The sequence below is a fragment of the Pipistrellus kuhlii genome, unplaced genomic scaffold (genome assembly GCF_014108245.1).
Source record: "Pipistrellus kuhlii isolate mPipKuh1 unplaced genomic scaffold, mPipKuh1.p scaffold_m20_p_6, whole genome shotgun sequence".
Lineage (NCBI taxonomy): Eukaryota > Metazoa > Chordata > Mammalia > Chiroptera > Vespertilionidae > Pipistrellus > Pipistrellus kuhlii.
Window position 1 is genome coordinate 70,592,788 of NW_023425562.1, and position 27,304 is coordinate 70,620,091.

General features: G+C 43.0%; 1 protein-coding gene across 1 annotated transcript in view; it reads left to right on the forward strand.

The window, feature by feature from the left end:
* CFAP61 (cilia and flagella associated protein 61) overlaps positions 1 to 27,304 on the forward strand; it is a 218,618-nt gene that overhangs the window by 49,615 nt on the left and 141,699 nt on the right. Inside the window, exons 9-15 of the mRNA XM_045574878.1 lie at positions 416 to 510; positions 4,396 to 4,458; positions 7,746 to 7,951; positions 9,865 to 9,904; positions 13,752 to 13,891; positions 23,217 to 23,343; positions 25,334 to 25,411. Coding sequence (XP_045430834.1) covers positions 416 to 510; positions 4,396 to 4,458; positions 7,746 to 7,951; positions 9,865 to 9,904; positions 13,752 to 13,891; positions 23,217 to 23,343; positions 25,334 to 25,411 — 749 coding nt within the window. The remainder of the gene's footprint in view (positions 1 to 415; positions 511 to 4,395; positions 4,459 to 7,745; positions 7,952 to 9,864; positions 9,905 to 13,751; positions 13,892 to 23,216; positions 23,344 to 25,333; positions 25,412 to 27,304) is intronic.

Consider the following 27,304-nt stretch of genomic DNA (forward strand, 5'->3'; position numbering starts at 1 on the left):
GACCTCAACCACTGAGCTAAGTCAGCTGGGCCATGGTCTATCTTAAAATCATTTCAAAGCCTGCCATCCAGGAAGTTGATAATCAGTGTTATGAACTTCAAAGTGGGGGTAGGGTAAGGGTGGGGGGGGGCTTCTCTGGAAGGACCACATAGCTCAGTAACTGGCAGAGGCTGAAGGCCTCCTGGTGCCAGACCAGGCCCATCACTGGCATTCTTGAGGGCACAGAGAGGTGAGAAGTGGGGTCTGTTCATCCCACCTCACGGTGCTGCCCCCTGCATTACCGTTCTCCAGCCATGCCACAGTTTAGAAACACTACTATACTGTCTCCAATTTCCTGTGGCTCTGCAGATATTTATCATCTGTTTTCTGTCCCTATCCGCCCTCCCCCCCCCCCCCCTTTTTCTCTCTCTCTCAGATATTTCTCCCATGCGTAGCAGACAGGATTCCCAGCTAACAGTGATGTCACAGGAACTTGGCACTCCAGAGATCAAGGAAAGGTACAGTATCCAGGTAAGAGAGATCATTCATACATGTCTGGGGGGCGGGGTGGTCCTAGGGGCTGCTGGTGCTGATCATGGGGTGGTCCTAGTGCTCGGGTTATTGTGAAAAATTCTAAGGTCTGATGCGGAAAAGGCCCCACCATCACTAAGAGCCCTAAAGTTTGGGGTCGGGGGGCAGTGATGGTGAGCCCAAAGGAAGTAGACAGTGTGTTTGTAGAAGCTCTGGAGCCTCACTGCTTTCTCCAGGAATAGGACTCTACCTTCCCACGCACCCATTCCCCGAGCTCAGGAAGCTGAGGTGGGGGCAGCTGTTCACTGAAAGCCAGTTAAACAATCCAGACTGTCTGAGGAGACTTGCATGCTGTCCACGTATGCAAAAGAAACAGCATTTTTCTCCCTGCAAACTACAGAAGCATCCACCACGGCTCCCTGGAGAGCTGTTGGCTCCATGGTCCTGGCCTGGCCCCAGCAGGAGCCCGGCCGCCTTCTGCTGCCTGGGTGCCGCTGATGGCGCTCGCCTGTGCTGCCCCCGCCGCCCTTACCTGAGAAGGGGAACCGGAAACAGGGGGCCAGTCAGTCAGGCTCGCTACATGACCAACGCTGTCAGCCTGGTCCCTCACCAGCGCCGTGTGGCCAGCATCTCAAGGCATGCGTCACGACACAGCTCCTTCAGCTCTGATCCTACCGACTCCTTGGTCCCACGAGGCCCAGAGCCCACGCTGAGCCCAGGATGGAGGGCAGGCGTAGTGCCCGACTCTTTTACTTTTCCTTTTCAACCTCAGACAAAGCAACATGCCCTTACCCATCAGCTCATGCAAAGAAAATCTTGGGAGAAGAGGGAGGACGTTTGTCTTAGCACTAGGCCACCTGGCTTTGCCTCCCAATTTTCATGTTCTCTCTATGGAAAATGCGTTCCTCTCCCACAGACCACAAAAGCACCCCATCTATAGCTGGCTGGGCGTGTCATTTCCAGTGCTGATATAGTCTTTGCACAGAAGTTGGGCACTCAAATGGCTCAGGCACTCGCCTAGGTGCTAAGAGCGACCCAAGCAGCCCCGGACTCCGAGAGGTGGTGAATGTGGGGAGAGCGGAAAGCACCCTAACTCAGTTTGTGGGAAAGAAGGTGAAAACCTCCCAGAAGAAGGGACTGAGGGATACCCAATCTTTGAAAGAAGGTCCTATGTTATGGATTAGATCGAGGGACATTAAGCTGATGAATAGAATTTAAAAACAAGCAAAACAAAACTCTGTGCAAGGGAATTCTATTCTGTCAACCATTGAGTAACAGAAACTGAATTTACTGCCCTGCCTGAAACAATTAAAAACTGGCCAAAATACATGAAGTAACAGTTTTTAAAACACTGCTCCTCAATTAATGATGGAGAGACCTCTGAGTGATGAGCAAGGAGCCAGGACTCGCCGGACTGCTGCCTGGGGAAGAGTTCCAGGCCACAGCGCAGGGCAGCAGGAGCCTGGGGAGCCCAGGGATTTCCTGGGCTGTGGTGACAGATCTGTAAGTCCCTGGAGACTGGAGCCACTCGGGTTTGCAGGACAGAGTGCCTGAGGGCGGAGAACTTCACGGAGAGGCTCTACAGCGGCAGAGGGTCACCCTCGAGTACTCAGCTGCGTACTGACCATCTCATGCATGTGAGGAAACTACCAAAGGCCAGGGCAAGCAAACCTCCCAAAAGGATCAGAGTTCACAGTGCCCAGTGCTCGCACTGGCTGGGAAGAGAGCCTGATCCCATCTGCCAGGTGGGAGAACCTCAGGACACAAGGCATCGGGAGAGTGTGCTGTAGGGTCCTGCATCAGGAGGAACAGTTGCTTCGAGAGAGAGCACGGGTCCAGGCCTAACACATTTTTAAAGCAAGACCAAAAGGATCAAACTTTTCCCAAGTACCTTAGCTGAGTCCCAGAACAAAGTTCAAGAATATCTATACTAATACGAAATTATCATCGCCCAGTTAGGTTAACTCATAGTGTTCAAAACCAATAGAAAAATGACCGGGGCCTCAAAAAATGGGAATACGTGTTGTATAAAGTGGAGATGACTCAACTGAAGCCAACCCAGATCTGAAGCAGATGTTAGAATTAGTGGACAAAACATTAAAACGGTTATTATAACTATATACGTTCTAAAGATTAAGGAGAGACATAAAAGATATAAAAGCACCCCAAATAAAACTTGTAGAAATAAAACTACAATTCATGAGCTGAAAAATACACTGGAAGATTAACCACAGCTTAGATATCGCAATAAGAAAGATTAGTGAACTTGAAACAGGAATGAGAGTTTTAGAAAATGATCACTGTGGGATGACTTCAGGTACCTAATATGTGTATAATTGGAGTCCATAAAAAAGGGGAGAGAGAAGTTGGAACAAAACAATATTTGAAGAATAAAAAAATTCTAAATTTTATAAAAAACAACAAATCCACAAGCTCAACAAATAGTGAGCACAGGAAACATAAAGAAAACATGCCATATTGTGATAATCAAATAGTGAAAAGGCAACGATAAAGAGATCTTTTTTAATTTGATAGTGGTTAGTTTTGAAAAATCTATATAGCTAACATACCTAATGGAAGACTGAATGCTTTCCATTGAGGTCAGAAATCAGACAAGAATGTCTTCTCTCACCACTTTCATTCAAAATTAATACTGGAGCCTGAGGTCAGTACAAAAAGACAAGGAAAGAAATAATAGGCATCTAGATTGCAAAGGAAGAATTTAAACTCTTTTGTTTGAAGAGAATCATTTAGAATCTACAAAACAGCTACTAGGACTAATATGTATTTTGGCAAGTTGCTAAATATACACAAAATTAATATGCAAAGTTTAATTTTACCTCTATAGAATAACAATGAACAATTAGAAATTGAGGTAAATATTATTTACAATAGTACAAATATACAAAATACTTAGAGATAAATCTGACAAAAGATGCTTAAGACGTGTATACACTGAAAACTACAAAATATTTCTGAGAGAATGTAAAAAGACTTAGATAATTGAAAAGATATCCTGATATTCCATGTTCATGGTCGGAGACTCAATATTGCCAACTCTTCACAAATTGGTTAGTGAAATCCCAGTCAAGATTCCAGGGGGAATTTTTATATAAATTGAAAACTTGATTCCAAAATTCACACAAAAGTGGAAAGAACCTAGAGTAGCCACAACAACTTTGGGAAAAGAACAAAGTTATAGGACTAATGCTTCTGATTTCAAGACTTACTATTAAGTTATTGGAATTAAGACTGTGAGTAATGGTGTCAAGGTCAACACATAGATGAATGGAGCAGAACAGATGATCCATGGACTCTGAGTATAATCTATAATGACAAAAAGCAGGTCATTGTTCGCCTGGATTGCAGAATGGCACGGGGTGGGGGTGGGGGCACTTTTAGGAGTGATGTGTATGCTCATTATTTTTAAGGTGATATTTTTACGGGTGCATGCATAGGTCAAAACTTTCAAAAGGTACACTTCAAATACATGCAGTTTATTATATGTCAGTTACACCTCAATAAAGTGGTTTTAAAAACCTAATGCAGCTTTTTAACAGTATAAAGAAGAAACATATTTTATGCTAGTTATTATTACCAACATCTATAGAGAATTAGGAATTGCCAGCATTGTGCTTAAATATCTATCTGTCTTACCTCTTTATCATCTGTCTTACCTATTTGTCCTTATTTTATTCTCATAAAAACCTATGAGGTAGGTGCTGCTCTTAGCCCCTTTTTCCAGATGAGGAAACTGAGGCCCCGAAACATTCTCATGGCCACACAGTCAGCAAGCATCGGATCTGAACCCAAGCGGATCTGAGCTCGGGCTCTGAGCCACCGGGCCGCTGATTAATTCCCATGTTTTGCCATTGTCATTTGCAGGAGAGAATTGTAGAAGAATCCTCAATGGAGGACCTTGCAACAAGACTCGGAAGTGTGATGGAGGTAGGGCTCTGCGCGGGGCTTTGTGTGCTGTCTGGGTGGCTCCACATGGTCCACACCTCGCCTCCCGAGTCCGTGACCTTTTCTCCTCCAGGCTCCCTGCCTCTCTCCACAGGTTTCTCTCTGCTACCTCCTTTAGGGTCTACTCCACAAAACTTCCCTCAATTAACTTTTCCTTTACTGGGATTAATCTTCTATTATCTGTCTCTTGCACAGCTCAGACCAAGAAGTTACACTTCCTACATCAGTTGTTTGCAACAATTTCAGTAATTAGCAATTTTAACTTTTTTTCCATTGTCTTCAGAGAAAAGATTTTGTAGGGGCAAAGCATTTGTAAGAATTTTCTGTAGTTCTCCCTATCAGATGTGCAAACATGTGCTCATATACACACCTACATGCATATGTCATTCGTCTGCATCCCGGGTTCCCGTCACCGCTCCTTCCTGTGATGGATCAGGCCCTGGTAGCATCTTCTGCCAGTTGCTGTCCCTGGGAGAGGCCAGATTATTGCTGGGTTTTGTGTGTGTGTGTGTGTGTGTGTGTGTGTGTTTTAATCCTCATCCTAGGAAATGGAGCGGGGGGTGGGGGTGGGGATCCAGGGAGAGGAAAGAGACAGAAAGAGAGATATTAGTTGGTTGCTAGTCTGGGATCTTGAGTAGGTAACCCCCTTATTAAACACTCTGCATTGCTGTCCTTTCCCTTCCTTGCCTCACTTTCCCACTCCCCTCCCAGGATTTCCTGGCTTCACTCCCCAAATAAGCCGAGGCCAGCGTTTGCTTCTGGGGTGACCCACTGTAGGGCACTCACCCCCCATGCCTTGAGAAGACGAGAGTCAGGCATGCTGCACCTGGGAGCAGTTTTCTCTTCGATATTTCTAAGAGGGCAGCCATTCCTTTAGGAACCCAAACAAGGATGTGGTGGGCACAGGAGGGTCCCCGCTGCTCAGATGTACTGGAACCCAGAGAGCATGTGGGCCAACAAGGTGGATTGATCTCCCATGTTTATTGCTTCTCCCTTTTGGGGAAACACACACACACACACACACACACACTGAAATAACAGTAAAGGAATAAGAAGGGCTTACTTTACAAAGACTGTGAGACTGGGAGAGATGTTGGAAGGTGAGCACTTAAAAACGTTTGGCGAGAAGGAAATCAGTGGTGGTGTTCACACTGGCTTAGTCTGCTGTGGAAGGTAGGGCCAGGACTGGGTCTGTTATAGTGTCGGGGACACTAGATTCCTTGCAGATAGCACACCACTTGTCATCTAGCCCCCAAGGGAAACGACCAGATGACCTCTCTCTGGTGAGACTGAACAAAAGCGGTTCCAAAGTCAGGTTCAGCCTATACACATGAGGCTGTGGAATGGGGAAACACAAAGAATAGAAGAATAAGTGGGATTTTTTCCCATTTCCAATGGAGGAACCCTTGCATTCTCCTCCTGCTGTTTTCCCCAAATGTCAAGTCTTTGTATTAGTTTCTTTTATTTCTACAGCAACAAATTACCACAAACTTAGTGGCTTAGCGCCCAACATAAATGTATAATCTTGCAGTTCTGGATGTAAGACACCCGAAACAGGTGTTTCTGTGCTATGACCCAGGTGCAAGCAGGGCCCTACTCCTCCTGGAGGCTGGAGAGAAGAAGTCAGTCTCCTACTGACTTCTCAAACCCACCTTCGTACCTTGGCATGTAGCCCCTTCTCCCATCTTCAAAGCTGGTAGCTTGGCATCTACTCTGACCCTCCTGATCTTCTCTTACAAGGACCCTTATGACTTGGGCCCATCCAGAGCATCCAAGATAATCTCCTTGTATCAAAGCCCTTAACTTAATGACATGGGCAAAGTCTCTTTTACCCTGTAAAGCAAGCATGTCAAACTTGCGGCCAGCGGACCGCATGCCTCTGCAGGTTCTGGGGATTAGGCCATGCACATCTTTGGGGACCACTGTTCTGCCTACCAAGTCCTTCATGCAGGCGAATGGAGAATTTAATTCCCCTCAAAACCTGACAGGCCAAGAGAAAAGGCCTCCAGATGACGTCCCTGGAGATGGTCGCCCAATAAAATGCCAGGTTTGTGCTTGATCACACCACAAAGTACCCGGCCAGTTGTTGAGTTTTGCTACCTACCAAGAACCGTTGCATTTAGGAAGCTGGAAAGGTGCTGCAGTGATAATAGGCATAAACCATGACAAAGACGACAAGGAAAACACCTGGAACTGGAGTAGGAGCTGTAAACAAGGAAGCAGGTGGTTCAGCAGGCAGGTGAGCAAGGCGAGGGCAGAGGAGGAGCAGAGAAGAAATGAAGCCCTAGATTATCCCAAGCACTTGGTTGTTTGGAAAAGATTGACAAACAGGTGGCAAATCTGACAAAGCTTGTGAAAAAAATTAGGAAATCAAGAGGATCAAATCAAAGTACACAGATGAGAGCACAGTCATATTACATTCCTCACTCGGTAACAGTGATACCTACATATTTATTTTAATGTAAATACTAACTGCTTGAACCATGAATTATACTATAATTATGGGGGAGGGTTAGGATAAAGGGAAGCAGGTAGTGTAAGGGGGTTACATCTACCCGACCCATCACACTAATACTAAAAAGGGAACTTCAAAAACCGATGAATTAAGAAATAACAGTGTAAGCACATAATCAGAAATATGGAGGTAAAGACTAAAAGAAACGAGAAATTTGGAAATGCTAGCCAAGGGGAGAGGCACTTGGGGCGACAGGGGACTCCTGATTATGAGTTTTTGGTATAAGCGTTATTTTAATTTTTACTATATGCATGTATTACTTTGACTTAAAAGAACTCTGAGAAGGATTGCTGAAGGAATCATTTCCCTCTGACTGAGCTGCCACCTCTTCTTAGAGCCCCTAAAATAAGGTGACCAGTCGGGACTGTCCCGCCAAAAGCGGGACGTCTGGTCACCTTACAAAGAGACCAGAAGGACTCAGAGCTAAGCTTCCAGGTCCCTATGGGCAGTCGGACCTCCCAGGCTCCACCTTACCACCAAACGGTCTGAACAGTCCCAAGATCCACAAATTCTTGTAGCACAAAATCACAATGAAAACACTTTTATTTTTTATTTTTTAAAGACAGAGGTGTTTTGCTTATGGAATTAACATGTAAAGAATACGACCATGCTCTAACCTCTACCCAGGGATGCATTTAAAGGTGCCTCCCGTACCCAAGGCCAACTGAAACCACTTGTGTTTCTGACCTTCGTGTGAGAACATGTTTCAATCCTTTTATAAACATTTTTAATATATTTTAAACATCTTATTAAGAACATATCTTTAACACGAGGCCTGGCTCAGGGTGTGTTTCAGATGAGATGGTCGAACCTTGAAGATATTAAGAGTTCCCGTTTCAGTTATGTGAGCACGGCATCCTCACAGCCTGGGGACACCACCCCCTTCCGCCCCGTCTACAAGGGAGCCTCTTCCGCCTTTTGTGTCCAGCTGTTTTGCATCGATGAGAAGTATGAAGCCAGGCAAGTACCGAGCAGCAGGTTGTCTGTTATGGTAAGGCGTTCTTAGGGTGTTGGTGGCCTGACATTTGAATCTTACAGAGCCAATGGTTTCCAAACCTGGCCACATCTAATCCTAATCTCCTGGTGAACTCTTTCAATATCACAGATTCCTTGGCCCCATTCCCAGAGATTCCAGTCCATAAAATGTGGGTAAGGCCCTCAGCACTTTGGCCTATGTAACAGTTGGGGATCTGGAAAATGATCATTTGTGTAACCTCGTGCTGCTCCCTATCCTCTGAGTTTTTTATTTGGGGGAAACTTGGGATTTGGGTTTCTGCTTGACTGGAGGTTTTTTTTCCCCCCCTCATTTTTTTAAATTAAGGTATTACATGTGTACATATCATCCCATTGCTCTCCTCCCCGCCTCCCATACATGCCCTCCCTCCCCAGAGTTTTGCGTCCATTGGTTATGCTTATATGCATGCATATAAGTCCTTCGGGCGTTTTTGTTTGTTTGTTTTGTTCTTTTTGGTTGCAAGCAACAGAAACTCCATCTCAAACTAGCTTTGAAAATATGGACTAATGACTTCACATGATGAAGGATAAGTGCAGTGGCAGGACTGAGTCTCACTGGGCCTTGATTCAGGACTTAATCATCCAATCAAGGGCCAGGTTTCTCTCCCCCACCTCCCAGTTCTGGTTCCCTGCTGCTGGCCCCATTCTCAGAGCAGTGTCGCCATTGGGGCTAAAAAAGTAGACCGTAGGCTCGGGCTCTGCACCAAAAGCTCGTGAGCACGAGTCTGGTTTGGGCCTAATTCCCCATCTAAAGCTCTTTGGCCCCATCGGTTTGTGTGCTCATTCCTGAGCTGATGGTCTGGGCCGGTCTGAGCAGCTGAGCCCCTTGCCTCAAGCTCTCTCTGGAATCTGGGGCTGGAGCCTCACCCAGCGGTAGTTGAGAGGGGGGTTAGTGAGACAAAGAACAACAATCTAGGTCAGCTGGGGGAAGGAGGAGTCATGGTGCCATGCAGGTGACTCAGTCACCCACTCCCTGCCCCTCCAGAGCACCCCCATGTTCTGTGCCTGCTGCCCCCTGTAGTCTGTATGGGGGCCCCTGCCCTCCATGCCTAGATTCCACATTTGGAGGGTAACCACCAACTCCACCGTTTGGTCCACAGAACCGTCTCGCAGAGGAATAGACTGGTCCATTTTAATAGACAGGAAGGTTCTGGAATATCTTCTAGGTGACCAAGAGCACTGCTGGGCATTTCCTTTTGAAAGATTGTATTTAAACACATTTCCAGTCTCATAGCCTCGCTTAGAACTATCCTTTACTTATACTTTTTTCCTCTTAAGTTTTCAATTTCTTTGGCCATCTGGAAGGTTGAAAAAGGAAATCCGTTTATTTTAATTATAGGGTAGCCATCTAAAAAGCCCATAACCCCTCCTAGATTTGTTGCGTATATTTACTTCCCCCTGTGCATTCATCTATGATTGTGCTTGGAATGCGATTTTTGAATTTTCAAACAGAAATCTGATGACCCATTATGGTTTCCATGTGGATATACGTCACCTGCCACTGGTCAGAAAACCTTTTGCATGTGAAAGAGAAAAAGGTCAGAGTAGCTTATAATACACCCACATCTCTCCCCAGCTCTTCCGAAAAGGCTGGAAGGGATCACGTCCGAGAATGACTAGTTTGCTCTTTGAATGAGCAGAGATTATTAATTGCTATAATATATCTTCAGCTCTAGAAAAGTACTTCCTTACTGACGTAAGAGGCTTATGGCTTCTGCAACTGTTTTATAATATGTTCAGCTAGACACAGATTCTGACAGGTGGTTGGCTAGTCGCTGCCTGAGGGGGAGAGAGCCTGTCTCTTTAAATATATACCGTCTGCTTGCAGGCCAGTGACCATACTGCTGTTCTGTTTACAGGTCACTGGACTTTATGAAATTTGTTTTCAGCCTTTTCCCTGTAAGTACATGCTGAATTTTGAGTAACGTAATTGGCTTTGTAAACTAGAAAAGTGAAATGCCATATTCTTGTCCAAACACTTAAAATGCTCTGAATGTAGAGATTTCAGCTGCTTCTGTGTTCTGTTAATAAGGTTAACTGAGATAACATGAACTCTTAAAAATAGAAAATATTGTCATTTTTTCGATAATTTTCCTGTAGTGCTGTTTTAATAATTTTTCTTTCACTGCACAATTTCTTTTAGAGATAGCATGACCAATGTTTTGTTTGTTTTTTTAAATAATTAAATCATTAACAGAATGCTGGTAAGTACATGAAAATGTCAGAAGTTATGTATAGAAAACCCTCTAGCAGGGGTCTTCAAACTACGGCCCGCGCACGGGCCACATGCGGCCCGCAGAGGAGTCTGATCCGGCCCGCCAGGTTTTTTGGGCAGTGAGCGCAGCCGAGGTGTTACAGTAGGAATTAGTAGTTCATATAGTCTGGCCCTCCAGCTCTCTGAGGGACCGTGATCTGGCCCCCACTTTAAAAAGTTTGAGGACGCCTGGATTAGACTATCGTATTACTTTTTTTCTCTCTTTTTTTTTTCCTACAACAGTTATTCTTTTTTTTATTTATTTTTAATTTATTTTATTTTATTAAATTATTATCTGTGTACATAATACTTTATAGCTTACATTAGCTCAAGGAATTCTGACACCATTATATTGCTTTTCTGCGGCTAGGAAAGGGGGTACTTGTGCTTGATTTCCAGTGTGGTCCTACCTGTCTTGGTGCCTGGCGTGTAGGAGGGGCTCCCCTAGGCCAGTGGTCAGCTCTGTTGACTAATGAGTTTGCCGACCACTGCCTTAGGGAAAAACACTTAAAAAACATTTTAATAATGTGCTAATGTCTCTAACCTGAAGTCAAAACTTCTGGGAAAGGATAATACCTTATGCAGTGGTAGGCAAACTCATTAGTCAACAGAGCAGCAAACTGCGGCCAGCTAGCTGCAAGCCCAGTGTGCTGACCACTGCCATAGACACACAACCAAGTGCAAACAAGATGCTACACCTCAGGGTGTCCTGCCTCTTTCTCCGTTTTTGTTTCATCGTTGTCAAGGGATAGAGGTTCTCACCAACATTTTACCACTTTATTGGAGAAAGAAAGTGGGGAAGGGAGATAACTGAGGGACACATTGATTTTTATAAAGACTTTTTCCATGCTGGCTTGAAAGTTAAGAAAAGTTAACAACTCTACTTCTGCAGTTGGTCAATTACAAAAAACTATCTACTGCTTCATTTTTTTTCTTGATACTCTTTATAGTGAAGCAAAGAACAAATATAGTTGGATTATGTTGCCTGAAAACTTTGTGATCATAGATTGTATACCCTTTTGGTTAATATATTGAAGCCTTGCAATAATGTTCTCCATCATATTTATTTTTTATTTTTAAGGCATTTCAAAGCTTATATGTAGATTATCCTCAAATAGGATTTACAAAGTTGGTTTACTTCAGAGATGCCCCAAAGTAATTTTTTTCTTTGTATTTATTGAGTTTTAAAGAGAGAGAAAGGGAGAGGGAGGGAGAAATAGAAACATTAGTGGTGAAGAGAATCATCAATTGATTAGCTGCCTCCTGCACAACTCCTACTGGGGATCCAGCCCACAATATAGGCGTGTGCCCTGACTGGCAATCGAACTGGTGACCTCTTGGATCATGAGTCAGTGCTCAGCCACTGAGCCACACCAACCAGGTGCCCCAAAGTAATGTCACTAAACTCAATTCATTCTTATTTTGAAGTCCATGTAAAGGCAGATGTTTTGTATTACAAAAGCAATGAAGAATTTAAAAAGGTAAAAGAAATATTTACTTTTTGTTTTTTGTGTTTTTTTTTTAATCCTCACCCAAAGATATGTTTGTATTTATTTTGAGAGAGAGAGAGAGAGAGAGAGAGAGAGAGAGAGAGAGAGAGAGAGAGAGAGACATCGATGTGAGAGAAACATCAGTTGATTGCCTCCCTTATGCACCCTGACTGGGGATCAAACCTAAAACCTAGGTATGTGCTTTGACTGGGAATCAAACCCCCAACCTTTTGGTGCCTGGGATGACTCTCCAACCAGCCGAGCCACCTGGCCAGGGCAAGGCATGTTTACTTGTTCATCATATCTTATTTCAGGACTTGGGGAGACAGAAATAAGATACTGTCATTGCTTCATTCTGAGTCCTTCAGATCCCAGTCACAGCAACTCATTAGTGTCTCCTCCTCCTGAGAAAGCCCACCAAGGCTTGGCACCCAGTGCTTATTTGCAGTTCTTTGCATTCAACAGCTTGACTCTCATGCCCCCAAGAGGAGCTGTGTTATTTTGCTAGAAAAAAAAGGAAGATTAGGTCAAACAATGGTTCACTCCATTGGGTTGCACAAATGTCCCCAGGGTTTTGGATTAGCATAAGTAATACCTTCACAGAGTTCAGGAGGAGGCAAGATCCCAAAGGGACAAATTAGCTCTGGGAAGAGCAGGCTATTCCTATGGGCACCTGGCCAAGGGTTAAATGGATATGCAGGCACCATTGGTTGGGGACAGCAAATTCGAACTGCATAAGTAGTCATACTAAATGTTCCAGCAGACACATTAAAAAATATAAAAAAGATGCAGGTGAACTCAGCTTTAACACTATATTTTATTTAACTCCATATGTCCAAAATTTCATCATTTCAATATGTAATCAGTAGGAAAAATTATGAGCGAGATACTTTACACTCTTTTTCTCAGTTTTTTAAATTCAATGTATATTTTACACTTATAGCCTATTCAATACAAGCAGTAATTTTTCATCAGAAATACTTGACCTGCATCTGGATTTTATAAAATTTACAGTTGAATAAGTAGATTCGGATTACCAAGTTGTTGTAAACATACATAAAATGTTTCCAATAAATGAATTCAGTATCAGCTTTTAAATTAAAATTAAATTCAATTAAAAATTCAGTTCCCAAGTCTTAGTAGCCACATTCAAAATGCTCAGTGGTCAGATGTGGCTACTGGCTACCATGTTGGACAGTGCGGATATATTTTGGTACAGTGGCAGCTGTCAGAATACGTGGATTAAGCAAGCCCACTGCCCAGGTTAAACATGTCCTTAGATCTGTTCACCCAAATGGGATCATGTCATAACATACACAGACATCTCTTTATGTATAATCACAGAATTTTAGAAAAGAAAAGTCCTCTCACTGAGGAGGGGACCAGGCTGGTACAATACCACTTAGTCAGTCCCAGGCCTTTGCTGTGACACTACACTTAGTCCCTGGTTCACTCCTGGCAGCAAATGAATCTGAAAGGATAAATGTCCTAAAAATCTGCTTCCACAAAGGAGCCATGCTGAACCGGTTCCATTGTTCCATAGTATTCATTTATTCAGGTTTCAGTCAGGTGTTTGTGGTTGCTTATTCCGCTGAGTTTTATATGATAACTTTCCAAATTGTAGGAAAGTTTAATTTGCATACCCTCTCCTTTACACATTTTGCTCCTATTTTCTTTCTTTCTTTAAAAAAAAAATTTTTTTATTGATTTTTTACAGAGAGCAAGGGAGAGAGATAGAGCGCTAGAAACGTTGATGAGAGAGAAATATCAACCAGCTGCCTCCTGCACACCTCCTACTGGGGATGTGCCCACAACCAATGTACATGCCCTTGAACAGAATCGAACCCTGGACCCTTCGATCCGCAGACCGACGCTCTACCACTGAGCCAAACCGGTTTCGGCACTCCTATTTTCTTTATTGTTTTCCAGCAGGAATGTTGTTCAGTGTGGTGATAAATGATTTCTGATTGTCTTTCCTTGTGTACTTCTCCCATCCTGTTAGGACAAGAACTTCTGCCTCATTTCTCTGCCGCATCTCACCCCTGAATTTGTCCTCATCCAGAACTTTGTGAAGGTAGTCCCCTTCAACAACTGCACCCTGGATCAGGACCTCTACTTCTTCCACCGGTCGGGATTGCTCAAGTAAGGGCATGCACCTTTGGCCCAAAGAATATCCATTAAGTTAAAAAAAGAGAATAAGGAGCTCCCTACCATTCCAGTTTAATGATTTATTTTTTAAATTGTCTTATTGGTGGTGAGGGCTTGATCAAGTGATTTTAACTAATACATTTTGGGACAGAGTCATATCAAGAAGTTACATGTCCGGACAGTCAGATATTAAAAAATAGGTAACTCTACAATAATCAAAATGATGCCATGTTGGAATATTCTATGGATAGAACAATGTAACATGAGAAAGTTCCACTATAGGCCCCAATATAGTAAGAATTTAGAGTGTGTGGGTGTATGTGTGTGTATGTATGTGTTAGTAAAGGTATGTCTAGACATAAGTATGTGACAAAATTTTTGTCAAAACAGTGGGAAAAGGAAAGTTTATTCTATAAAGGTGGTACAAAATAAAGATTAAAATATTCTTCATAGTCTACAGGAAAATAGATTGCCAGGTGATTGAAGAATTAAATGTAAATATTAAAGTCATACAAAATTAGATATTAAATCTAGTGCTAGGTTCTGTGCCAAATTCTGAGAATACAACAGTAAACAGAATACAGACATGTTCCTGATACTTTCAAAGCTTATAAACACTCGCATAAAGGTAAACATGCAGCTGTGATGCGTGTACCAGCAATGGGTACATAGTTCTAAGTATGTATCATTGGAAGATTCAGCCCAGTCAGAGGAAGCTTTCCTGAGGAAGTAGTGTGAGTGAAGATTGATCTTTATCATGTTACACAATGGAAAAGTTCTTTTTAGAGCATGGAAGGAAAAACAATTAAGATAGTATTTTTATTTATTTATTTTTAAAATATATTTTATTGATTTTTTACAGAGAGGAAGAGAGAGGGATAGAGAGTTAGAAACATCAATGAGAGAGAAACATCAACCAGCTGCCTCTTGCACACCCGCTACTGGAAATGTGCCTGCAACCAAGGTACATGCCCTTCACCAGAATCGAACCTGGGACCTTTAGCCTGCAGGTGACGCTCTATCCACTGAGCCAAACTGGTTTCGTCAAGATTTTTTTTTTTTTTTTTAGTATATAATGTTTTTTGAACCATTCCAATTTAATTAAAATGCAGCTGACTAATAGAAGGATATTTTAAACAAAGATGCCATATACAATGTTGATATATTTGATATATAAAGAGCTTTAATAAATCAATAAGAAAACAATTTAATACCTGAATAGAAAAACTAACAACAACAAAGACCAGACTACTTGCATATGAAGAAAAACAAAACATAAAATCAATAGATGTTTTAAAATTTTTGAACTTATCTCTAGTTAGGGAGAAGAAACCAAAGCAAAAATGAGACAGCATTTTGGTCAATTGGTAAGAAATAAAAATTAGAAACATTTAATTCTTAATGAGACAAATATAGCACTAATCAGAATGTAAATTAACATGAAATTTCAAAGGGCAATTTGGCCAGAATGCTAAAGTAGTTCATATCCTTTTACTCTTTAATTCCACTTTCAGAAATATGTCCTAAGAAACTTGTTGCTGAGATGCAAACAAAAATTTATGTATGAAGATGAAAGAATATTGGAAATACTCTTATCCAATAGTAAGAGAGTGCTTAAATACATTATGGCACCTAAATGAAGGAATCTAAAACTATGTTTGTGATTTACTTAAAAAATATTAAATGATGAAAATGCGCATAATGTAATATTAGCCAATAAAACATGCCAGTATATAAAACAGCACTTAAATATGACCTAAATTTTCAAAGAAAGAAAAAACATATAAATTAAATGGACTAAAAGAAGACGTGCAGATGTAATGGATGCTGTGGTGCTCACCCAGGCTCATCTCGTGTGGAGGGTGCCATGAGCTCACCCTAATAAATCTCCAGCATGCAGATCTTGATGTGAGGCAGCCCTGTAACATGGGAGATGGTCAGTGGCTGCCTCTAGGTGCTATTATGAGCCTCATACATGATTTTTAAAAATATATATATTTTATCGATTTTTTACAGAGAGGAAGGGAGAGGGATAGAGAGCTAGAAACATCGATGAGAGAGAAACATCGACCAGCTGCCTCCTGTACACCCCCTACTGGGGATGTGCACCAACCAATGTACATGCCCTTGACTGGAATTGAACCTGGGATCTTTCAGTTCATAGGCAGACGCTCTATCCACTGAGCCAAACTGGTTTCAGCTCATACATGATTTTTAAAAATATATATATATTTTATTGAGGTTTTACAGAGAGGAAGGGAGAGGGACAGAGAGCTAGAAACATTGATGAGACAGAAACATCGACCAGCCGCCTCCTGCACACCCCCCACTGGGGATGTGCCTGCAACTGAGGTATGTGCCCCTGACCGGAATCGAACCTGGGACCCTTCAGTCCGCAGACTGATGCTTTTTCCACTGAGTCAAACCGGTTTCGGCATCATATATCATTTTTAATGTTCTTCTTTATGTTGCCTAAGTTTTGGAATTTTTCTACACCAGACTTGAATATTGGCTAGGATTCTTCTGCTGGCAAGTGGTAGAAACCCATCAAATTGGCTTCTCCAACTAGAGAATTTATTGGTGCCCAGAGCACAGTAAGAACTCAAGGTCAATGCCGGTTAATCAGAAAGCTGACCCTGTTTGATTATTGGTCTCTTCCATCTTGACCCTTTCTCAGACTGGTGCTTCCCCAGCGGTTACAGGATTGGGGAAGTGGCTTTAGACCTTTAATCACACCAACTCCGACAGGAAAAGAGTGGTGGTATGCCTCTTTCTAGGAGCCCTAATACAAAAGCCTGTTTGCATCTCATTGGCTCAGGTTGGGTCCTGTGCTGACCTTGACCTCATCACTGGACCAGAGGCTGCTGGTTGGCATCAGCTAGGTCTGTTCCCATAGCTCGGAGGTTGGGTAGGGAGGAGTGTACTGCCCAACACAAATTTGGGGACATTCCTGAAGAAACGGGCAATTGAGCTACTCCCCACAGCTCTGTGTTATTAACAAGTACTCCACTTGCTTTTTATGCACATTAAGGATTGAAAAGCACTGGAGGTGAATATACCATTTTTATGAATACGGATATATCCTTTAGTAGATTGTGAACCCTAGCCAGTTTTCTCAGTGGTTAGAGCATCCACCTGCAGACTGAAGGGTTGTGGGTTCAATTCCAGTCAAGGGCATGTACCTCGGTTGCAGGCTCCATCTGGGGCGCGCATGGCAGGCAACCAATCAGTGTGTCTCACTCACATCACTGTTTCCATCTCTCCCTGTCCCTTCTACTGTCTCTAAAAATTAATGGGAAAAATATCCTCCCATGTGGATTAATCAAAAACAAAAATATACACAAAAAAGAATAGTGATTCTATCTCCCCTCCAGATACAGATTTTCTGTTACCATGTGAGCCACACCCACATGTTAAGCCTTTTGTTACCCGTTGAGGTACGAAGGCCCTTTTGTATTGCATAAATAGACCCTTGGGCTAGATTTTATAAGAATGCATATATGAACTATGACAGTCTTACGGATTTTTCATCTACTTCTACCAGGTAATGCTTTAATTTTTCTAATCTCTCTCTAGTGTTTGTCTTTTCATACACACCCTCCCTTTAACCTGCTGTTTTCTAAACCCATTTTTATAAATTTCAAAACTTAGGTTACTAGTGGGAATGCTTTCAGTTGGAAATAAAAGAAAACCCAATTCACAATGGCTTCAACCACAGGGCATATATTGACTCAGATAACTGGGAGATAAGCAGGGCTTTTGGGTTTGAATCTTCTGGGTCTTGGTCTCTTTCCTTTTTCCACTCGGCTTTCCCTGGCGTCAGTAGAGCCTGGTTTTGGCTTCCATCATCTTGACAAGAGATTGCTATGGTCCGGTCCGTGCATAACTGCAGAGAGGGAGAGTGGCTGAAGGCACTTGCTTCCTTTCCCAGAGTCCCCTGCACACTCCTTCATTCATCCCGTACAGACTACTGACTGCGCAGTGCGTGCCAGCCCCACTCCAGGTACTGGGGAAGCAGACAGAATCCTCACTCTCATGGGCCTGCATTCTAGTTAGAGGAGAAAGCCGTAAGTAAAGGGGAGAGAGGGAATCTATACTGTGTAAGCAATGTGGGGGGATGTAAAGAGGACAGCAGATGAGGGGAGAAGAGATGCTGGGATGCAGGGATGTGAAGGAAAGGCCCCTCCGGGAAAGGGGAAAGAGCTGAGGGAGGAAGCCACGTGGTCACAGCCAGGGCACAGGACATCCGCATCTGCTTTTTGACACCATGGCTTTCAAATACATTGTTTTCTCCTTCTATTTTTTGCTTCACTTCTCTTGACATTTGGGATGAATTGTCCTCGGTCTTAAGTTTGCTTACTTTCAATTTCATGACCTCATGTTCTGGTCTCCCACCCATTCTTGTTTCCCTTCCCCGGGGAAATTATATTTGTGTTGTCACCTGGCCTCTGGCCAGCCTGGTGAGGCCGGGACTCATCATTCATTCATTCAGCTGTTTGCTGCCTCTGCCTCTTCTGTCAACAAAGGCCGCCAGGGCTCCCTCTCATTTCACTTACCACTGCTGGTCTTCGAGGAAAGAACAAATTCGAATACTTGCATTAACTGTCATTTTAAATTTGTACAAGCTGAAGATTTGTTTGTTTGTTTGTTTGTTTAAATCCTCACCTGAGGCCCTGGATGGTTTGACTCAGTGGATAGGGCATCAGCCTGCAGACTGAAAGGTCCCAGGTTTGATTCCAGTCAAAGTCATGTACCTTGGTTGCGGGCACATCCCCAGTAGGGGGTGTGCAGGAGGCAGCTGATCGATGTTTCTACCTCTCTGTCCCTCTTCCTTCCTCTCTGTGGAAGGTCAATAAAATATATATATATTTTTTAAAAATCCTCACCTGAGGATATTTTTCCCATTGCTTTTCTAGAGGGAGGGAGGGAGAGAGAAAGAGAAAAAGAGGAGAGAGAGACAGAGGGAGAGAGAGAGAGAAATATCGATGTGAGAGAGACATATCAACTGGTTGCCTCCTGCACATGCCCTGACCTAGGGCAGGGAGCAAACCCCAATCCTTGACCAGAATCTAATCTGCTACCCCTTGGTGTGCAGGCTGATGCTTTAACCATTGAGCACACCAACTAGGGCCTAACTGTTTTAACCTTTTTTACTTGATATCATGATTTCTAGGATGTTTTCAAACTCAACATGACATTAGAATGTGGTATAAATTCTTCTTCTTCCTTTTTGCCCTGCTTGCCCATCTGAACTCTTCACACTGGCTTTTCCTTCTTGTTTATTTATGAACGGAGAGCACTCTGGCCATCTGCCTGCCCTTCCAAACCAGGCTTTTCTGGAACTTGCCATTTTTAATTTGGGGGAATATATTTCAAACTTACTTTTTATCCAACTGAAATTTATTGTGCTAGAACTTTTCTATGAATAAATATTTACTGCTACGTTAGATCATACCACCGATGTTCAATTTTGCTTGGTAAATAAAAATGCCCTTGGGCAGCTTGCTTCTAAATGGGTTCTCCCCTCAGTGTGTGGTTCTGTTTGCTTTTCCAAGGGTGAGTCAGGAATATCCCAGGTCCCTTTTCCCAGCAGGTCACCGTTATACCATTTCAGGCCTGTGTCATTATTGAGAGTGTTTCCATGCTATCAGTCCTTCTGGTGCTTTTTTTAAAATTAAATATATTTTATTGATTTTGTACAGAGAGGAAGGGAGAGAGAGAGTTAGAAACATCGATGAGAGAGTCATCAATCAGCTGCCTCTTGCACACCCCCTACTGGGGATATGCCCGCAACCAAGGTACATGCCCTTGACCGGAATCGAATCTGGGACCGCAGGCTGATGCTCTATCCATTGAGCCAAACCGGTTTCAGCTCTATTTCCCTTTTTAATGTAACCTAACATACTGAAATACTGTGATGGCTGAATTGTTTTGTGATCTATTACACAGATCACTCCTTCGGAATTTGGAAAGACTCAAATTACTGTTTCTTCTTTCCATAATGTTGTTTTGACTTACTGGCATCAAAAAATTGCCCTATCGCCCTGGCCGGTGTGGCTCAGTGGTCGAGCATCAGCCCATGCACCAAAAGGTCACAGGTTTGATTCCCCGTCAAGGGCATGTACCTGAGTTGAATGTTTATTCCCCGGCCCCAGTCAAGGCGAGTGTGGAAGGCAACCAATTGATGTGTCTCTTTCACATCGATGTTTCTCTCTCTCAATATGGCTGTATAATAGTTATCCCAATCTCATGCCAAAGCCCCATCCCAGCTGTCTCTCCTGCCTTAGTTACTCCATCCTTCGCGTGGTTCAGGGAACCCAAACCCTAGGCTTCATCTGGGCTCTCTTCCTCACATGCCTCACTTCCAACCCTGCAGCATGCCCTGTTGGTTCTCCCTTCAAATTGCATCCAGACTCCACCCACTTCCCATGCTGGCCCCAGCCGCCGCCACCTCCTGCCTGTACCACCTGAATGTGTCTCCATGCCTCGACCATCCACCCTCAGCAAAGCAGGGAAAGTGATGCTTATAAACCACGAAGTCAGACCATGTGACCAGGAATGCAGGTGTTCTTAACCTGTTTTCTGCCAAGGACCCCTCTTTTTAATACCTAAAATAAAATATGTAGGATTACAATATATGAGCTTCATCAAATTGAACGGTTCAGTCGTGGTCTAATAATGTATAGATGAGCATAAACCACGAGTGATATCTGTCCTATAATGTGATAGGAAAACCATCAGTCGGACATCCCCCAAAGGCTCCCAGTCTGCGAGAGGGCACAGGCCAGGCTGAGGGACCTCCTTCCCCTGAGTATACGAATTTCATACACTGGGCCTCTAGTTATAAATAATGATGCTGTGAACATCCAGGAACAAGGTTTGTTGTGGGCATATGTTTTTAATTATCTTGGGTATTCTCCTAGTAGTTTTGTGGTCTTTTTCAATCCAATATTCTGTCCTTTTATTTTTATTATTATTTTTTTTTATTTTAAAAACGCATTTATGTTGCAATGTTGGCTGCTGAGTTGAGTTCTGACTTAGTCTTTGATTTTTCAAGATCTTCTTTATGTTATTTCTTAAGTAATTTTACTATCTTTTGCTCTCCCTTGATTTCTTCACATTGAGAACTTCTTCGGTTTCTTCCTCCTTGTCCTGGAAGCTCAGCAGGTTGGCCTGTGGCACTCCTTTGTTCTCCTCCGGCTCCTGCACTGCTTCAGCCTGTTGCCGGGGTCAGCACCGCCGCCCAGGAAGCAGCCCCTGGCCTTGGCTCCATTGCCTGCACTCAGCAGTCTCAAAGGCTGGGGGGGTGGGGGTGGGGAGAGGGGGGGAGCACTCGTCGAGTTCCTCCAGTCTGGAGCTTTTTTTCTCCTTCCCGCTAGAGGAGTCTAGCATCAGAGTCAACAGACTGTCCTCTGCGCGCAATGTGCGCGACTCCTACTTCTTCAATCCATCTGAACTAGATTTTTGGTGTCAGGTGGCCCCATCAGAACCAAATTCTTATTTTTCACTTAATAACTGTTTGTAAAATGAAGGTGATATTAATTTTAATCTTCATACAAGTTAATTATAGATATAGATTATTTTTTTGCAAATATGCCACATTTCACTTTATTAATGTTAGTAAGAATTGCACTGTCCAATTTAGTAATTACACCTGAGTGACTGAGAGCATTCAGTACAATGCCAGCTAAAGAATATGCTGGGCCCATTGCAAAATGACAGTGTGGGGCTCTGACCTAAGATGGGGAAGTCATCTCCCCTTCCTGTGGGCCCACCACTACAATGTCATCCCCAACAGCTAACAAGCTCTGCACCAAGATTCACAAAGTACCCGGGTTGGAGAGGAGGGGGAGGTTGAGGAAGAGGTGCCATGCTGAGTTGCCAGCTGAATACTTGACGGCACTGCCTGCCCAGGTGGCACTGCCATCACCATGCTCTGACTAGAGACTCTGGGACATCTGACCCTCTATCCTTCCCATATCTGTGTCCAGGACCCCATTGAGGTGGGCTTCCCTGAATGTGGGCCTCCCCCACGAATGCAACACCTTTTTCTCCTCCAGTACAGGGCAGCAGCAGGCATGGAGCAGGGTGTGGGAGAGAACGCATCATGGAGTGATGGTGGGAGGTGGTACCACATGTGAGCCAAGGCTCCAAGCCCCCAGACATGCTCTATTGTGAGCCACACCAGCACAGCCAAAGGCTGAGCCTGAGAGGGCGGTGAAGGATGAAGAAAGAGACAGACAGAGAACAAGCTGGGTCTAAGTGGATCTTCTGTGCTTGGCTGAGGCTACAGAACAGATCCAGACTGCAAAGCTGAGGCTTTATTTATAGTCAGGGGTAAACAAGGTAATTTACAATGTTCTGGTAAGTTTCTCTTGTTTAGGTAGCACTTGCTGCCCCTCCCACAGCCCACTAGCTGCCCAGGAAAGATCTAGGGAGCAGTCACAAGATCAAGCTTAATTATGCTAAGAGGGCTGTGCCCTCCCAGCTGGGACTTCTTTGCAACTTTCCCAGCAGGTCAGTCCGAGGCTTAACCCTATAACTGCTCCCTACACTATTGTTTTACTCAATTTCACATAAAAACACAAAATCAAAGATACAATTGTTAAGAATTAAGACTCAAGCCCTGGCCCATGTTTCTTAGTAGTTAGAGCATCAGCTTGGGCAGTGAAGGGTTGCGGATTGGACTCCTGGTCAAGGACACGTACATGGGTTGGAGGTTTATCCCCAGCCTGGGTTTGGGTACATTCAGGAGGCAACCAATTGATGTGTCTTGATATTATGTTCCCCTCTCTCTCAACCTCTCTCTTTCTCTCTTGCTCCCCCCTCCCGCCCCCTCCATTTTATGCTCTCTAAAAATCAATGAAAAAAATACCTTTGGGTGAGAATTAACAAAACAATACAAAACAAAACAAAACAATTAAGACTCATGAAACCAGCCCAGGTTAAATGTAATTTATTAACATCTTAACATGCTTAAAAATTTTTAGGAAGAATTTGGCTTTATGTATGAATTAAATATGAAATAAAGCATGGTGCTGAACATTTTTAATTATAATAATTTAAAGTGTAACTTGGTGTTGTTTCTGATTAATGACATTATCAGTTAGTTTTTCCTTATTCTTTGCACTTTTTTTCATGTTTTTCCAGGTTTCTTACAATGAAAGAGTTACTTTTATAATTAATCAAACCCAATGTCATATAAAGACATTTTGCTGCTATTGTCTTACAGAAATATGATGTTATAATTCTGTGTCCATTTGGGAAGAATATGTATTTGGTACTTTAACCTAAAGAAAGTATATTTCTCTTTACCTAGGAAGATTAAGATAAGATTAGCCACTTTATTGGATACTTCTGGTGTTGAATATCTCATCAGTAACCTCAAACTCAATAAACGCATATTAGAGGATTTAAAGCAATACAATGATGCTCAGAGAGACCCTGTAAGTACCTGCTATGGCCAGGTTGGCTTCCATTTCGTCATGTTATGGGACCATTGTGATCCATGGAGGGTCAACCTGAAATCTCCCTGGACCTCCATGGGAGAATCGTGTGTTGGGAGCAGCATGGTGTGCTAGCAGATGGCAACAAGAAGAGAGAGAGAAGGAAACTGAGGTTGAAGGAAGTGAGGATGCTCGTCTCCTCACTGGTGGCCCCAAGGACTGTGGTGGTACATGCATGAACCCATAAAGGGGATACAGTTGGCTAGAACTTACACACACACACACACACACACACACACACACACACACACAGTCATATCAGCGTGTGTTCCCGGCTTGTTGTATTATACTAGTGTTTTGCAAAATGTTCCCAGTAGGGCATACTGGGCAAAGTGTAAAAGGAATCTTTCTGTATTTTTCTTACAACTGCTTGTGAGTCTACATCTATCTCAACAGACATTTCAATTAAAACACAACAACAAACACTCCCCCAAAAAACACCCAGAGAAAGTCAGTTTAAGTTGAAACAGTAAAAACAGTTAACTTGATTAAGTCCTAATCATTGAGTGCATGTGTTTTTAGTGTTCTGTGTGCGAAATGAGAAGTGCTCACACAACTCAATGGCCTCAGACTGAAGCCTGCTGGCTGTTTCAATGAAAAGGCAGTTCTGCCATTGCCTGAGGTGCATGCTGGCCTGGCTGGCATTTTCACAGAACACCGTTGGTACTTGAAGGAACAGTTGGCAGACACAATGTGGGTATTCAGTCTCAGGTAGTTGGCAGACATTGTCTTAAAAAAAAAAAAAAAGGTGAGCTTGCCACTCCAAGAAAACAACTGACAACACTTGTCCCCTGTGTTAAAAGTCAAGCTTTCAAGAAAAAAATTATAATTTTGGAAAATCAATCTCTGCCATTGTGACTTTGACAGCTTCCTAATACTTAACAGACTTTTTCTGATAAGCCTGGTGGTGATGATACGAAATGTGATGTTTTGATATTTTGTTATAAAATGGGTCTACATTTGGAAAATCTGAATGAGCTTGGTGTGAACCAATGTTTTCCAGATAAACAATACATGATGCTACAAAATCATGCATAGATATATAATAAAAGAATCATTCAAAGTGTCAAGTAGACAAATGCGAGTTAAGGTAGAAGCACACACAAAATTTCATTGATATGGTTTCAGATTCCACATGTAAAGATTTTAAATCTTTAAAACACTACCACTTAGTGAGTTTGGGTGGAGCATAAAAAAAGAATATCCATAATTATATGCAAAGATTATTTAAATACTTCTCCCTTTTCCAACTATGTATCTTTGTGAAGATAGATTTTTTTTTCATGTATTTCAACCAAAATAACATGTTGTAACATATTGAATACAGAAGCAAATACGAGACTCCAACTGTCTTCCATTAAGCCAGACGTTAGAGATTTGCAAAAATATGAAACAATGCAACTTCTTGTTCTATAAATATTTTTGTCAGATTAAAAAAATTGTTTCGATTAATAGGTTAAACAAAAATTTTAAAATTCAAAATGGTCTCAGTTTTAATTACTAATACCGAAAACAGTGACATATGCATATAACCAAAGCTCCCTGGGTCCTCAGGGCATAGGGGTCCTGAGGTCACAATATTCAAGAACCACTGATGTATTGATAGATCTAAAGAAAGATTCTGAGTCAAGGGAATGCCATTTGAATCGCAGAGTCATTCTTTACCAGCAGGAGGGCTTGGAAAGTTACTCAGCCTCTCAAACCCATTTTCTCCGAAATGAGGGAGATAGAATGATAATACTTACAGGGTTGAATGAAGATGAAGTGAACACAGGGTGGCCATGTCACTTGCTACATGGCCCAAGGGTAAGTGGTGATAGACTTGGGTTCTGACCATTGTGTGATTATGGTTCAAACCTACTATTGACTGTTTTCAGGAACATGGATGGCGATATTTTCTAGGGTTTTAAAAATATATTCATCTTTTCAGGGTGGAACACCACTGCAGGCATTTGTAGCTGAGGTGGCAGAACAAGTGGTTGGCATTGCAGTGATCAGAGACGAAATGGTAAATTGCAAAATGGATATTGATTTCCTTGATTGTGCCTCTTTATTTCATGAAGTAGCACACAATGCCTCTTTTGAAGTTTTCATTTTTACTTATTTAATATGAATGCTTCTTATTCCTTGCATCCCACTTGATAGCCTCTTAAATTTTCATTTTTTTTCCAGCTCAAAAGTGTTTAAAATATTGCAAAGAGTATATGAACACATTCACATTCTAAAAATTCAAATAGTCTTCCACCACCATCAGAAAAGAATCCCACGGCTCTTCCTGAAGGATTACTACTATTGAGAGTTAGGCATTTATCTCTCCAACATTTTTCCTCACACTTATTTACACGCTCTGTGTGTGTGTGTGTGTGCGCGTGCGCGCGCTGCTGCACACTTGTGCATGTGTTTTGTCAAGTGGACATTTGAATATATGTTTTCCAAGTGCACAGTCAGTTACTCCAAAGTAGTTATTACAGGTAGTAGCTTCTTGCCCTACTGATTTAAAATGCTGCCTTTACATGATTAAGTTTCCATGTGCCTGCCTCTATTTTTACTCTCTATTCTGTTCCATGGATTTATTTGTTGGTATCTATGGCATTATTTTATGCTTTTCTATCTGATGGAGGAGTCTTTTCTCCTAAATTTTAATTGTCTTCCAGATAAACCTTGTAATACTTATTATGAATTTATTTGTACTTATATAGATTTTATAGAACAACTAGAAGCCCTCAGCCCGGCCTGCAACCTCTCAAAATCTGGGACCCCTCGGGTAGGGTCCCTAAGCCTGGAGGGCGATCAGGGCCTATTGGGGCTTTCTTTCCCCCAGCTGTGGCAACTAGCCCTGCTTCCACCGCTGCCACTGCCACTGCTTGCCAGCTGTGAGGCGCTGCCCTCCCTCCCCTGCCACCAGTTGCCTCCCTCTGCTGGTGACAGGCATGGGGTGCGATCGCTTGGCTGGCCTGAGCCTCCCTCTTTGGGGCAATCAATCACAGAGCCCCCCATCAATCACCCTACAGACGGTGGTCTGGGCCTCCCTCTGCAGGGTGATCATGGGGTGATGGCGCCCCCCCACCCTCCGACCAATCGCATCGCACCTGCCTTGGCATGCATGTTATGGCATGGTGGTCTGAAAGGTTGTTCTTCTGTTCAGTTCAGTCATTTGGTCAATTTGCATATTATGCTTTTATTTTTATAAATTCAGGAAGAATTGACAATTAAAATATTGAGGTGCTTCTTGTAGGAACATAGCTTTCTCTATTTTTGTTGTGGTGGTAGTTGAATTCTTTTGGGTTCTTTGGAAAACTTCATATATATATATATATTGATTTCATAGAGGAAGGGAAACGGAGAGAGAGATAGAAACACCAATGATGAGAGAGAATCACTGATCGGCTGCCTCCTACATGCCCCCTGACTGAGGAGAGAGGCCACAACCCCAGCATTTGCCCTTGCCTGGAGTAGAAATTGGGACCCTTCAGTCCATAGGCTGTTGCTCTAGCCATTGAGCCAAACTAGCTAGAGCCTTCAGAAAACTTTTGTGGCTTTGTTCATACAGGCTGTGTGTGCCGGGCACTCTGTTTACCCCTGCAGGCTCACTCTTTTCTCTGGCTTGTTCTGTCCCAGGAAGCCTAACCTGATGGGCAGCATCATGGGTGCTTTGTTGGCTCCCACTTAGGTTTGACCAATGGGGAACCCTGATCAGAGGGAGGGAGGAAAGTGAGATTGGGCTGCCCCGGGCTGGTCTCTCCGCTGAATTCCCTCCTCTTTTCAGGGCAGCCTCTTCTCCATGACTCTTACTGGACTCCAGCAACCAGTACCTCTCATGAGGGTGGTAATAGCTTGGAGTTACTGCTACATCATCGCTACTGGTTTCTCTGTATCCTGCCCTCTCCTTGTAAATGGTCCC